The sequence below is a fragment of the Pteropus vampyrus genome, unplaced genomic scaffold (genome assembly GCF_000151845.1).
Source record: "Pteropus vampyrus isolate Shadow unplaced genomic scaffold, Pvam_2.0 Scaffold96, whole genome shotgun sequence".
Taxonomy (NCBI): Eukaryota; Metazoa; Chordata; class Mammalia; order Chiroptera; family Pteropodidae; genus Pteropus; species Pteropus vampyrus.
Window position 1 is genome coordinate 914,863 of NW_011888877.1, and position 16,047 is coordinate 930,909.

Sequence of the window (16,047 nt, forward strand, 5' to 3'; positions counted from 1 at the left end):
TTCGAGTTTTCATTTCACAATATTTCTAACACCCGACTAGTATCTTCTGAGTGTTTTGGGTTAAAAGGAGGACAGCTCTGGTGTCTCTCCTCATTGCAGGTCTAAGGACAGGCCCACACATCACACCCCTTACCTCCCACCCCCAAAGGCAGTCCGTGTGATTGCCACAATGTGTCTTCTTTCCCCCCTGTGAACTATTTTAATCATTCATAGTTTTTATTGCTAGAAATCTCCTCCTTATCTGTAGTCTAAGGAGTTCAAACTGATTTATTCCTGTTTTTTTTATTTTCTTCTTTTCTGTTTTTTTTGTTGTTGTTTTGTTATTTTTTATTTTTTGTTTTTTTACCCCCGACCGAAGGACATAGTCAGCTTTTCAAATTCTTAAAGACGTCATCGAATCTCCCTTTCTGTCTCTCTAGACCTAACCTGCTTAAACTTCAGAATGAGGGCTCCTGTAAGAGTTCCCATTCCGAGTTCTCTTTTGAGATGAGATGGAAGGCATCTCGGCTTAGAGTTTTTCGTTCCTGATCCCCCTTCATCTCTCTCAAATCCACAAACCCTGTCTGTGTCCGGTCTGTGCCATGGCATGGCATGTCCTGGTGAGATGCCGGGGACAGGACTGGAAGGACACGGCAAGGCGGGAGCTTCCCAACCAGAAACAGAGTTTTCGATCGCGGAAAACGTTCGTTCGATTATAGTGAGCATTAAGTAGTAGTGATTATATTTTTAATTTTTTTAATTATTTTTTTTGACGCCAATAGACCCGGTCTTCCTAGGTGGTCTCCCATGCAAGGACTAACCAGGCCCGACCCTGCTTTGCTTCCGACATCAGACGAGATCGGGCTCGTTCAGGGTGGCATGGCAGGAGACAATAGTGATTATAAAAACACGAGTGAAGGCAGGATGGTTTGCAGCCTGCCAGCGTGCTACTTAATTTCTTTGTGCTTTAGTTTCCCTGTCTGTAACCTGGGGAGCTGAACATTACCTGCCCCATTCGCTGCTGCCATGATTCAACGAGTTAGAACACATAAAATGCTGAGAACAGAGTACGCCCGTGGCGATGGCTTCAGCAGTGTTAGCTATTAAAAGGACTGCCTTTTTTTTTTTTTCCCGCCCCCATAGTGGTAATTAACTTTCCAATAAAAACAGCATAGTAAGTATTGAAAGGAGAGATTTCCCAAAAAATAAAGCTGAGAAATGATTCCTGGAGCCTGAAGAGATATTTCACTTTAGTCCTGGCTACAAAACGTCTCTCTCAAGGAGTAAGGGGAGCTAGAGCGGGGAGCTACTTAACCCGGGTGCGGGAAGACTGCAGTGGGGGCTGAGGCACCATCACGGTGTTCGTCTTGAAAGTCTGTCTCGTGCAGGAACGTTCCCATATTCTTCTGGGCGTCATGGGTTAGAACTCAAACCAGTGAAAATCTTCTAAGGGTTGTGCTGGCTCAAACAGAATAGTTTGCTTAGGAGAAATTCCCTTAAAGGTCTTCAAAGAGAAGAGCTGGACCAACGGGCCAAGGGCTGTGTCTGAGATGCCGACCCCAAACCAGCACAGTTCAATAGAAACATCGCCGGCCACACTATGTAGCCACATTAAAAAAGTAGGAAGAAACAGGTGATGTCGATTTGAGGAATATTTTAAATTTAACCCACTATATCCAAAATATTTTTAGTCATTAAAAAATAAATTTTCAAAATTCGAGGTGTATTCCAGAATTTTTTTTAAAACTTGAGACCCTATAATTCTTATTTTATCTTTTCTTGGCCCAAGCAGCGCATGAATAGAGGTGTCTGGATAAGAGAGTACATGCTTAGCAGTAGAACGAATGGTATATAAATTCTCTATACCCCTCTCCTGGCTTCCTACTCATTAAGAAAACCCACAGAAAAGTCTCACTTCTTGCTGTGCTTTATTTCCTCTTAACCCAGAACCCTTCTTCCCTCCTCCCCAAGAGCCTCCCACATCATCAGCACCATGAGCATCCATGCTGTACCTTGAGGGACCCAGGAGACCAGGCTCAGCGGAGAAAGCCACTCTCCCTTTTCATTCTTTTTCTTGCGCTGCTACGTTTTTAACTTGAAGAACTTTATTCAGTACCATCGTTTAGATCTCACTGGGGATTTAATCACAGTAGAGATACAGTGAGAGTTGCTCAGACACAGAGGTTGGTCCTCAGAAAAGTTGAGCTTGAAATAGGATGGTTTGGTTCACAAGCAAAGGTGCGTTGCAAAGTTAACGATTGGTTCTCAGAAGGAAAAGCACTGTGGCGTTTGTGACAATTATCAATTTCCCATCGTGGTGTAACACTCCCATCGTGGCTGATTTCAAACTACCGATGGGATGCCACGTGGGGCAGAGCTGAGAAGAAATGCAGCGACAGACAACAGACTCTCATTAGCTGGTAAGAGTTAAAAACAAACAAACAAACAAACAACCGAATTTGGTGTCTAGCATAGGCCCATGCTGCATCCAACCTCCTTGGTTTACAAATGAGCAAATTAAAGTCCTGACAGGTTAAATGATCTCTCCGGGGCCTCACAACGAGTTAGTGGCGCAACCTGTTTAGCACTCAGAACTCCTGACTCCCAGTGGGGAATTCTTTCTCTTAAACAGAAGCCAGGCATATTTGCTGAATGAGTGACTGACTGTTTTAATACCAATCCAGGATTTTTCTTCAAGAAAGAATTCCCCACTACCATTCCCTTACTAGTTTTAATTTTCATAAAAATTTCCTTATAGTATTTCTGCTTTTTTATTTCCAGTCTCTCATTTCTTTGGATACATGACTTAGATACCAGATCGAAGACACACTTAATGCAGTTATTGAGCAAAACGGAGTTCTTATCATCTTTCTTTTTTTCGATTGCTCTTCTTTTTGTCCATTTTTCCTGTTATTGTTACAAATTATATCCGATAATTCAGAGGTGGAGATGTATGTATGTAAGATATGGGAGATATAGGTAAGAAGACAATTGCTTTGTTGCATGACATTTCAGTGTCTTCCGATGATGTCAGACCTAATTTCTAAGTAGGAAGAGTCGTCACCGGTTAAGTGTGAACTTTCAAGAATCAAAAGTGCTCAATTCAGTTAAAGACAAAGATCCTTGTCTTTAAAAGGGAGCTGAAGATCATAGGGATCCTTTGACACTCATAGCCTGTAACCTGGTCCCTGAGACTGAATCTTGATTGCCTAAGGGAGAACTAGGTCACAGAGGCCACAAGAGGAGTTGAACGAAGCTAAGTAGCTTCTGCAGTGGTATATGCATGTGCATGGCAGAGGGAGTAGAACGGATCAAAATGAGAATGGTAGCGACAGCTTGCGTCTTGGCCGCCACCGAGCGATGTTGACTGGGAAAATCATACGGTTGGGCCGGTCCACAGTGGAGACGAGTGGAAATCAGGTGGAGTGGAAGTGAGAGGAAGGGGAGGGGCCCTTCCAGAAAGAACTGAGACTGACATCAAGAGAAGGAAGGATTCTAAGACAGATCCTACCAATTCCAAAGCAAGTTAAGGCCGCAGAGGGTTTTCAGATCCTTAATCACATTAATTAATCACTTTTAGATCCTTCAGCAGATTTTTACAACAACCCTGTGAGGTGGGATGGATAGGGGTTACCATCCACCTTTTACTACATGAGGAAACTGAGGTTCAGAAGTCAGCTAGCCAGGAAGGACCAGAGCTAATTTTTGACCATAATCATCCAGTTTTGAGGCTCAGAAGTACACATAATTTACCAGCTGGAGCCTGTGGATCAGGAAAGGCATAAATGTGTTACAAAACAACAATATGTCAAAGAAGGGCTTAGTCCCTCTATTTGTATGAACTGTTTAGACTTTTCACTTGGAGAGGGTAAGGGAGGGCACGAAGATTTGAATGTTTACTATGTGCAGAATGACGTGCTGGGTGCTTTACATAAATTATCTTATTTAGAAGTTCATAGCAACTCTCTCAGAAAGCATCACGATCCCCATTTACAGATGAGGAAATTGAGGCTGGAATGATTAATTTAACTGAGCAGCCCTGAAGAACATACCTCTCTCCACCAGTGCACCTGTCCCCTGAGGCTGGAAACTCTGGGTCTCCATTGTCTCTGTCCTTCTGTCCCTTTCTCAGCTGCGGCAACTGTTCTCTGCTTTCTCTAGTCTCATCCTGTTCTGAACCATTTCACACCGTCTTTGAGCCTGATTTTCCCAAGTTAACGAGGATAACTAACTGTTTCAAGCGCTTTACTTGGATGATCTCGTTGAATTCTCGCAACTAGCAGATCCTGTTATTTCCCCCCTCGTTGATCAGATGGGGGAAAAGGAAGCACAGAGTAGTTTAGAAACTTGACCAAGGTCACACAGCCCATGAGCGGCGAAGCTCTGACTATGTCATGCTCAGGTTGACATGATACGTAAAGGTCAATTAATTAGTCATTGCTGTGAGTGGTGTAGTGTCAACTTCTTACCGGCGAGGCTTTGTTTGTTTGTCTTAAAACTGGGGGAGAGGCTGGCATTCTGAGGTTGAAGATCTAGGAAAGGAAAAAGGTAGCGAGTAGAGAGGTAGGAGAGGTTGGAATCCAGGACACAGGTAATGAGATGAGGAGGCCGAGGGAGATCTGCGATGGGAGTGAATGAACCTGGGGAGGGTGTAGATATTCATATCTTTAGGGAGAGAGGTCGGAAGTTGGCAGAATTTTTTACTCTTGGCCTCTACTTTTCTCCTCGAAGTTGAAAGCCATATTGGATTCATATTTGTACCTCCCCAAATGGCCAAATGCAGTGACTTAAAATAGTAGGTTCCCTGAATATTTAATGAACAAATGAAGGATCGAAGTGAAAAATAATTCTCAACTTTTCCTTTTTTAGTTTTTGTTAAGTACTGTGAAGCCTAACACTCGATCCCAGTCTTCCCCCTGCCCTTAGCACTTGGTATAGTTTTTTTGTTTTGTTTTGTTTTGTTTTGTTTTGCATATAGTAGGTGTACGGTAAATATGTTTTTTACTTAATTTCAGTTCTTTGGGGACATGTGCAGGTCTCACGCTCATTAGCCGAGGCTCATGGACAATTTTCTGAGTTTGGGTCGCTGAGGACGCTGACCGCTGACAATGATTTGAGTGAAGTGGTTTATTTGGAAGCAGGCCCCCGGAAACACTGGCAGAGGATGGGGGAAGTGAGACCGGAAGAGGAGGCACCAGCAAAGGGTGGATTAAGGAGCCAGTGACCACAGTGCACAACTGGAGCTCAGCCCTGCTGGGATGCTCTGGGTGACAGTATAGCAACGTGCCTCAGAGTCATCCACCCAAGGTGCACGGGGCTTGAGATGTTTACCGATCACTTCTCATTGGTCACTAGTCAAGTGCTACACTACTCCCAGGGGCCATTAGTTCTCTGACCCTCTCTTCTTCATAGTGTGTGGGCAAAGGAGGCTCTGATGGCCAGAAAATGCCCTCAGGCCCTTCGGTGTGGTGCTGGCACTGGGGAGTGGGGCTGGCATGTACCGAAACGGTAAAAGGCAAGAAGAAATAAATGGGATTCTGATTGTGTCTGCTACAAGGTACACGCTCACCTTCCTCTTATCCAGCTTCTCCAGCTTCCAGAAGTTATTTTCGTTTTTCTTCATGTCAGCGTTTTATTTATTAATAATGGGGAAAGTCTAAAAGTGTGTGAGGGAATATAGCATATAATAGATATATCTCTAAATAGTCACCTTGAATAACTTGATTTTCTTTGCTAGTAAGTTTGGAAATTTAATTACTTGCTCGGTGTCATGGAATAATTTCAGACCCACTGAAAAGACAATTCAAGCCCATGTTATTGGATATCAGTTATTTTTAACCTGAGATATTGGGTCGGAACTTATTGCTTTTTTCCTGATTGTGTTTTAACCTTTGATAGTTCTGCTCTTGAATTAACCACAGCAGAGTGCAAGCTCAGTGTGGCGGGGAACTTGCCTCTTCTTTGTCTTTACATCCTTGCTCGCGTCGTAGATCTCTTACTAATTAGTAGATCTCTTACTAATCTCACATTTATTTTTCATAGTTATTGAAAAATAAATGTAAGATTAGTAAGAGAGAGTTAACATGGAAGAAGGGGCTCTTCAGTTCTGTAAATAAATTTCTGATGTGTATTAAGACACAAAAGGAAACATACCTTTGAGCCCACAAATGAGATTGCAGAGAAATGAATATACGTATCCAACTGTCCTCATTTGTTCAGCTTCTTTGCGGTGTTTCTATTACAACAATCTAATTAGTACAAACAAAAAAAAATGGAATGTTTATACAGCTAAAACATTGATGTGCTTAATGGTGGCAAAAATGCTCAAGTTGCCTTTTGGTCAAGGCCTTGAATCACTTTAAGAGGAAGGATGACATTTTAAATCAAAGTCATTGCACAGCAACCATCATAAAAGCAAAACGACCTGTTGACTAGTTGGAGAGAAGAATAATGTATGAAGGTAGGACCATAAAATGATATTCTTACATTTCCTCGTATTGTCTGGCAAAGGCAATATCAAACTTGCACTGCTTCCTAATGTCAAAGATAAATAAAGGAAACAAAAATAGATAAGTTTGTTTTGAAATAGAAGCTTTTCATTTCCAAGTACTCCTTTCATAAGTATAAACATTTATATATTGCTCTTCGATAAAAATAAACCTTCAGGGGGAAAAGTAACATTAAATAGACCCATCGTCATTAATCAATTACTAAATAATGTATCTGAGTTACTAGTGAAGATGCTTCAGATTTAATAAATATCCTTTTATTCATTCAGCTATTATTTGTTGAGAGACTATTATGCCCCTAAAAGACAGAATACAGTACTGAAGCAGAAAGATACAATCTTTCCACTCATGGAGTTTATATTCCAGTAGAGGAACACAGGCAAAACATAAGTAAACAAAATTAATACACACACACACACACACACACTTTAAGATGGTTACGGATATCATATAGAAAATAAAAGTATAATTAGGTTAGTTGGCTTGCTAAGGAGTTGACACTTGAGCTGGGACCTTAATGAGCAACCCAAGAAGAGGGAACTTGAACTATGACGCTCCTAAAGTGGAAATGGGCTGGTGGTGTTTGAGGAACAGAGAGGCCCTGTGGCTGGAGGAGGTGAGAGAGAGAGAGAGGGAGGAGGCAAGGGCAGAGGGGTCACGCCTTAGTGAGCTGTAACGAGGGGGCTGGTTGTTTTTTCCCTGTGTGCTGCAGTACACTCCTGAAGGGTTTAAATTGTTGGGGGAAACATAGTTAAAAACAAAATCTCCCAACTTAGAAAACCTCTCCACAAAGCTGGAAGAAAAGGAGAACAATTTTATTATTGAATAAGCATTCGCATCACAGGCAGTCTGCTAAAGAGAGTGCACAAACAGAAAAAAATCTGATCCTTCTGTATAGCTAAGTGGAAACTACCCATGACATTAGTTTGTTTTACAATTGTTTGTAGCTTAAAGTCAGGTCACAAGTTCGGTCCATCCTACCCAGGAAACTGGGAGATCCGGCGTTATCTTTTTCGGTGATTCTATTTCAAGGAGAAGAAGACTAGAACAAGACCATGGTGATGACAATGACGAAGGAGAGAAAAGAATGAATTAGGGTATAGGTATTAGTCAGGGTCCTCTAGAGAAATAGAACGCATAGTGTATGTGTGTGTGTGTGTGTGTGTGAGTGTGTGCATGCACACGTGTGTGCATGCATGCATGTGTGCACACACATGTCTGTCTATCTGTCTACCATTTATCTATCTTTTGAGAGATATTTATTTTAAGGAATTGGCTCATGCAGTCGTGGAGGCTGGCAAGTCCAAAATCTTCAACACGGTGTGCTGTAGAGAGAGCCAACAGTCTGCTTTTGTCCTAGAGAGTGAGGGAAAGCTGGGAATCCAGGATGACTCCTAGGCTTTTGACTTCTGGATCTGGGCGGATGACGATGCCATTAATGAGAAAGAGAAGATCAGATGTTTGTGCGTTAAATACCATCATATTTAGAGTAAAATTAAGATAAAACTACAGATGAAAATTGAGTGCATGAAATAAAAGTCAAATTTTTAAAACCTCTGAAAGAGGAACTCTATTTGTGCATGAAAATTTTCAAGCACCTTACTTTAAATGGCTGGTTACCCACTGGTTGGTTGACTGAATTTGGGTGGTTAACATGTGTTGGTTACTAGAGAGTAGGTGGAAGATATGTTTATTATTGATGAGTTGTTACTGAGCAAAAGCACCTGAAAACTGGAAGATAAGTCTAGATAGGGAAAAAATAGATGGAGTAGCAGATACATGTAAAGGGCAGTATAGTTGAAATTTATATGACAAGATTTTCAGAGTTCATTACCTTTTAAGGTTAGGGGAGCCTCGATTTATATTTGAGTGTAGGAAATTATCATAGTAACTGTTTTTTTAAAACACCTTTTTATTTTCTGTTTTCCTCTGTTTTATTGTGAAGAAAACTGCATATTATTAAAATTTTGATTTTATTGCAATGAAGAAAGGGTCTCATTTTGTTATGGTAGGAGACGGGCAACCGCAAAATGAGATCAGTCCCAGACAGGAGTTCATCTAGATGGGAAAAGATTTGGTCCAACAGAGCATGTTGAGTTGACAGATGTCAACTCCAGGGAAGCCAACAGAAGCAGGTGTTCTGAATGCAGTGTCAATTGAGTCCTGATTACAAGAAATCAAACCAGCAGAAATGAGGAACCCAGCCCAGGAACCCAGGCAGAGGTTCAATTAAGAATCAGGAACTCAGATGAGACAGAGGCAGGAGCATTCTAACAACAGTGTTCACAGGAGTGAGGCAGGAGAAAATAATCTTTTGAGGCAAATATTCATGATAAGGTCTGAGTTGATAGTACCAGAACAGACCTCAGAGTTTATGTAGGTGGTGCTAACTTCACAGGGATGTTGAGGGAAATAAATAGAATTTGGCTTGTAAAAGTGCTTTGTACACATTAAAGGATTCTGTTAGTGGTACTGTTATTACTTTGTTGTATTTCACTGGTGTGATTTGATTAAAAATAATGAGCACATTTAGTCAGACCCTCAAACATCTGCGATACTGGCAGCTCATTTAGAAAGAACCACTTAAGTAGAAGGTATTTAGTAAAAGTTCACAAGAATTGTTTAACTTATATGATGTCACAAAATTAAAACACTTTATTCTTAAAAAAAAATCAACAACGACAATGAAAAGGAAAACGCTTTACATGCATTCGATTTTGAATTAAGGAAAAAAATATGCTTACCAGATTGTTTTTTCTTTTTTTGGCAAGAGGAAGTTGAGTTTTGCCAGCTAGCAGCTATGTACTATAAACATAAACCATCTCTCTATATATTTATTTAGAACACCAGCCCCAAACAACAAGTAAATTTGTAAAGTTATTCTCATATATATTAAATGATATAAAACTTACATTCATTTACCCTATTACACTTTTAAATACATGTTTGATCTTTTTTATATAAAGGCTAGATTTAATATGCCAATGAATCAAAAGTTAAGATTATATAATAGATATTAACTTTTCACTAGATAGTAGGTCTCTAAATTACCTACTGTTGGAGGGGAAGACAAAACAAAACAAAAAGCTGTAGTTGCCTATACCTGAACTACCCAGAAAACACTTAGTTCAAACATTTGCTGAACATAAAATGAAGGTAAAATTTCCTAAAATAAAATTATTTTTTAAGTTACCAAAAAACCTTCCTAAGATTATAATTAGAATAATTATGTATAAATTTCATCTCTCTCGAAGAGAGTAAGGATGAGTCAGACATCACAGTTCGATTCCAGGAAATACATGTATTTAATTTTATAGCTTATTATGTTCATATCCAAATTTTCTTTCCCCCGATGGGTATTATTTCTTTCCCTATTATCTACTGTTTGTGTTTGCTCCATTACAATTAGTGTGTGTTTAAGACAGGTCTTTCATAGTACTGCTCATAATGAACGAGGACATCTTGAGGATTTCTTGCCTATCACTGGCAGCCACGTGCTCCCAAGAGAGGCCCCTCAACCCAGTCTCTCTCTCCAGCCTCAGGGGTCCCCCAGAGGAGCTGAGCTGGTCCAGGCAGAGCCTCCTTCACCCCTTTCCCCATGATCATAAGCCTTTAGGGAAATGGAAACGTTAGGCACTTTTGACCTAAAATACCGTCTTTGTCACATGTATCCACTTAAACATCCTTTCTTTTCTTCTTCTTCTTTTTTTTTTAAACAGACACGAGGCAGTTTTTAATATACAATGAAGATCACAAGCGCTGTGTGGAAGCATTAAGTCCCAGTGCAGTCCAAACAGCAGTTTGCAACCCTGACAATGAAGCACAGAAATTCCGATGGGTGTCTGAATCGCAGATTATGAGTGTTTCATTTAAATTGTGCTTGGGGGTGCCTTCAAAAACGGATTGGGTCGCTATTACTCTCTATGCCTGTGACCCGAAGAGCGAATTTCAGAAATGGGAGTGCAAAAATGACACACTTTTGGGGATCAAGGGAGAAGATTTATTTTTCAACTATGGTAATAGACAAGAAAAGAACGTTATGCTTTTCAAGGGGTCAGGTTTATGGAGCAGATGGAAGATCTACGGGACCACAGACGATTTATGCTCTAGAGGCTATGAAGGTAAAAAGCACCAAATTCTTTACCTTTCTGTCACGTTTTTCTCACTTTCTGAGTTGGAAACTAATTCAAGACAATAAGCATATTCTTGTTTAGTCTGTACTAGAAATGTTAATTGATAACCTTTGCGTTTTGAACTATTTTGTTCTACGAGAACTTGACAGTGAATAAATATGGTAACAAGTCCTTAACTTGTTACCTATTTGTAGTTAATGGTAAGACTTTTTTTACTTTAGCTAAGATTCTTTTTAAATATGAGTTATAATTTTTAGAAATTAATTTTCTCTGTAGTCTTTGACTAAGAGCCTCCTGTTTGACATTATACAGTTGTAGTGATAAATGAATTTTGCAATATTTTTTTTCCCTTTGGTTTAAGTTATGTGTGTAGAAATGATTCACGAAACAACATTTTTAACAAGTCAGATTGCCTGCAGTGAAATCTTGGTGTTCCTTGACAGTTTGAGTTTCAAAATATTTCTGATTTTTTACCTTATGTGTATTTAGAGACTATAATAATCAGAAGAGTTCAAAGCTGTGGAATTAATTTGTAAATTAATATGCAGCATATATACTCAGCTATTTTAGAAAGTGGTAGCACCGGCAGAGCTGGAAATCATTTTATATGTAGTTGGTACCTTAAGCTCTTGAAGGTTAGATAAAAATCAGAGCATTTAGTCTTCTTGTCTTTTGGCCAAATTTCATTCTCTGGTGGCTGCACAGAAAGAAACAAAAGAAAACAAAAATACAAAAGAACTTGAAGCCCGTTAGAAAAGCTTTTTCAATCAGATGGTGTAATAACCACATTCTAAGTTTGGACACTTGGTTAGTATGAAGTGTTATCTAGGACAACCTCAAGGTCAGAGAAAGAGCTGGACGTTTGAGATAAGAGGTTACCTGTTTTCAAAATTACTATGTTATTGAGGCTGCAGAGTTTAACCTAGTAATCGTAGCTAGGCAGGGCAGAGGCGTTCAAATCTCTGCAAGGTGGTAATTTGTCAGCTTCCCATTTTCCTTCTATATAAGGAGGACTGAGAGTATGAATAGAAGAAAAATGCGAAGGAGGACTCAGAAATAAGTTATCCTGAGGCATTTATTGAACAAAATGTAGGTTTAGAAATTACATGAGAGACCACTTATATTGTATAACCTTTCAGGAGAAACTCGAAAGGAAACTGCAGGGCAGGATAAGGGTGAACAAGACTTGACTGAGTCAAACCACACAAACAGGACAGTAGTCCTAATTGAAGGATTCAGTGCACGGAAGATTGAGACTAAGACATCGAACTTCTTATTTTATTTTAAAATATATCACTGAGGTTTTGTAGCCCCCCAACCCCTCCCTCTTCTGTTTGTTTTGAGAAAAATATGCATAGGGTACTCAAACTTGAATATGCTTTAGAATCACCTGGAGAGCTATGAAGAACGTAGATTCCAAGGTCCCTTCCCACCCGGATTCTAAACAAGCATATTGGGGGAAGGACCTAGGAATCTGTTGAATTATCCCTATGAACACCTGGGTGGTGGGATGCAGATGGTCCACGGATCACACTTTGCATACCCTCCAACTCCCTCCCAGTACTTGAGATGTTCCTGCAGACGATCTAGCCCTTGGAATCCATTCATTGGAGTACACATGAGAACTGAAGACAGTGCCAGGAGAGTGTATGTTGAGTCTCCAAAGAAAACTGGATGAGACCAGTTTTTAGAAAATACAGAGCCAGAATTGTAGCCGTAGAAAGATCTGAACATTGTCTGGAAGTTTGGACCACAAGAGAAAGAGCGAATTGACTGCGGTTATGTGGTTTGTCAGTGTGGTAGGTGGAGTGGAGCCTGGTTCTTTTGGCCTCATCAGTGCTTCATTAAGTAAATCAAATTAGTCCTGCAAAGTCCATTTCTGATTGACAGCTACAAATTCAGCACTGAAAATTTCTTGGCTAATGTAATGAAGAATACAAATAGCCCTGAGGTGGTCTTAACAGGCTTTCTTCGGGTGAGGGAACAGGTACCCAGTGCTTAAGAGTGGCATAATTATTTCTGAATCCTTCATGTTACTTATACAATATATGATTTGGAAAACATCCTGTAACTTAGTGGGAAAAAAGTTAGAATTGAACTAGCTAATAGACAAAAAATAATAATAATAATAATAATTTTGAGCTATTTGAAAATAAAGCTAGCTTTTAAAGAGGACTGGAAAAGCGTAACGAGTAAAGACAAAGGAGGTAAAAAAAATTACATTTATTGTGCTCTTAATAAATGTTAGGTGGTGTGCTACATGTTTTACAAAGTTAATATTATCTAAATGAACTTTTAAGACGTCTTTTAAGAACTTTCTTACATCATAGAATTTACAAAACGTAATTAGGAAAAGAGTCTTCCTACCTAGGACGAATTCTGAATATCAACTGGTGGCAGGAGGCTAAATACTTCAATATTGAGGGTCCTTACCTGCCAAAGGAAATATCCCTATAAAGGTAGAGACTTTAAACATCCTGGAGAATGTGAGGTGAGTAGTATGGTTGTCAGTGGAGATCTGAGCTTCTCTAATCCTTTTGGCTTAAACCAAACAATAATCAACAATGATTCTGTATTTTTTCGGTTGTCCTTTCCAGGTGAACCCAGAGCTTCCTATTTTGATCTGTTTAAATTCAGTTTTTTAAAAGGACAATATTGATTGTCAATGGTATCTCACGGTTTTTGAGAGATTTTCTTCCTTGGTGTGGATTAGAGTGATACTCAAATTCCTACCCTGCCGAGGGACTCAAGTGGAGGCTGGCTTGACAGGAAGTGACTGGAGGGGATTTAAGTATCGATTCTGTGTTTGAATTACACACATAGCCGTTAGGTTATTCTCTGTCTAGAGATTCTGTGATTCTGTGCTTCCAGCCATGAGGAAGGATGGCCTCTTCTCTGTTTTGGAGGAAATGCAGAGGTCAGAGCTGGTGCCAACTAGGCTGACGACTTTTGCCTCAGAGAGGAAAGAGGAAAATCTGTTCCTAAAGACAGCAGAGAGATGAAGCGATGGTAGAATTACCTTCGAGTGCAGAGTGTTCTACGTACCCAGCAAAGAGTGGGGTAGAGAGAGAAGGGAAATTAAAGGAATCCCTGTGTGGGGACACCAAGTGTGATCAGAAGAGTAAGAGTGATTCTTCCGGTACTCTTTATTGGAAAGCCAGCGTTCAGAAGGATCACTTACATTCTAAGTGCCAACCAGTATTTTTTTTTTTTTTTTTAGCCTTGTACACGCTATTAGGCAATGCAAATGGAGCAACCTGTGCATTTCCATTCAAGTTTGAAAACAAGTGGTATGCTGATTGCACAAGTGCCGGGCGTTCGGATGGGTGGCTCTGGTGTGGAACCACTACAGATTATGACACAGATAAGCTATTTGGATTTTGTCCCTTGAAATGTAAGTAACTTTATCTTCGAGAATTGAAGTTTGGCACATTTCGTATGGCAACGTAGTGATATCACTTTGCATGTATCGAGAACATTTTTCTCCCCCGAAGTTATTTCACATTGATTATTGCTTCATGCCCCACCATAACCCACTAGAGAGGCCACTGTCCCTACTTTATAATGGAGAAGGTGACCCATCTGGCCTGAAAACTAGAACACAGATCTTCTGACTCTCAGCTCTGGGCCGCATCAAATGACCCCTTCATTTCACCAGCTACTTCTTTTCTTCAACTTCCACTTTTGCTGTCAGTTATTTTCTAAGACTTCAGGGCAAATTATACTAAATATGATCCAATAAGTACTTAATACCAGAGATAGGCATGCCATTCCCCAACCTTCCAATGATGTATCCTTATTAAACTAGAGATCAAAAACAGAATTTAAACGCCATGAGCATGTGGTTTGGCGGAGAAAGAGATATGAGAAGCTCCTGAATGTTGTGTCAGTCTAATGAAAGGGGCTCCTCACTGAAAACGATAGTGACGATACTCTTCTTAAACTTCATTATGAAGAGTATCATTCAATTTCACACAGCAATGGAAGTGGGTTACTTCTCTGCTCGAAGTGTTTTTAAAAGGAAAATTGAAGTCATACTGCAGAAATGCAAAATAAGTGGTATTGCATTATACTGATGGGAAGAGGCCAGAACATAAGAACTCTTGGTGTTCTTTCCATTCCTAAGAATCTATAAAGAAAGGGTGCAGCAGGTTTGGGGTGGGGTGGAGGAGAGCATTGCCCTGGGAGGCAAGGATGATGTCGAAGGAGAAAAAGCAAGAGTTTTTCGCTTTACTTTCCCTATCACCCCACATCCTCCTCCTGCTGCCAGCTACCTACTTCCAGTGCTTCCTCCTAAAGTTCTTACCGCCAGGCCTCTTGCCGCGTCAGTTTTTATAGATCAGAGCAGCTTCTGTTTTCTGCTATTACTCAAGATTCTCTACTGCTGCCCTGCAAAGGAGCAGTTACAGGGGAAGAGCATCAGGCTGCGATCTGGGATGGTTCAGAGGCCATGCGGTTGCAACTGTGTTACTCCTAACTCGGCTTTCATAACTCGCAGCCACACACGATCACATTATTTCAAGCATTATTGTAAAACAGTCCATTTTACAAAAATATGTTAGTTTGAGAAGGAAAAGCCAGAGTTCCAAAAATCGTGCTCGTTTACCTGTCTTGATTTATAATCCCTAAACATCCCACTGAAAAGAAATTTGATTCATCATCCTTATATATCGTCATTCTCTTCTGTGTGCGATCCTTCTGTTCTGGGTGAAGACCCACAAAAACTCACCTGCTTCCCATCCTTAGTGACACCGTTCTGCCACTCTTGGATGAGGTAAATGTGTTCTTCGCTCTTATTAGCAACCTTTAAAGGTTTGATTTCCATGAAAAGTTGATAGAAGTCTGATCTCTGCATTAGAAATCTTTTTGTCTGATGTCAACATTGAGCTACGTTTTCCTTAAGATAAAGCAATCCTTGTTTTTCAGGAACCAAGAAGGCCCTTCCCCCTTAACTTGGAAAAAAGGGGGTTTTTCAAATCTGTTATCATGGAATTTCTTAGGGGTACAGATTTCACGGGCCCACCTATAGAGTCCTGTGCTTAAGTGGTGTTGACAAAGGAGTTGTCAGATGCTAGTATGATTTAATAAATCATTAAATGGAGGGCAGATGTCCAGTCATTAGTCACAAAGAGAGCTCACCACCTAGGATAAATGTGCGTTGGAGGGGTATATTGACTATGTTCTAGAATAATCTTTCAGTCTTGTTACTTCTGGTTTATGTCTTCAAAATCAAATTATATATATTTTCCTATTAAATGTAAAATAATTGTAGTAGAATTAAAAAAATATGTTTGAGCTCAGTTTGCATTAACAACCTACAGCACATCTTATACAGTTCGTGCCTTTTTAAAAGGGCTTTGAAATTTTCCAGTCTATTTCATTTTCCTTGCTTTGTGTTTCTTTCAAAATAACATTTTATTTTATAT

General features: G+C 40.0%; 1 protein-coding gene across 1 annotated transcript in view; it reads left to right on the top strand.

The window, feature by feature from the left end:
- MRC1 (mannose receptor C-type 1) overlaps positions 1 to 16,047 on the top strand; it is an 82,631-nt gene that overhangs the window by 2,487 nt on the left and 64,097 nt on the right. Inside the window, exons 3-4 of the mRNA XM_011364416.2 lie at positions 10,208 to 10,609; positions 13,842 to 14,015. Of these exons, the coding sequence (XP_011362718.1) occupies positions 10,208 to 10,609; positions 13,842 to 14,015 (576 nt within the window). The remainder of the gene's footprint in view (positions 1 to 10,207; positions 10,610 to 13,841; positions 14,016 to 16,047) is intronic.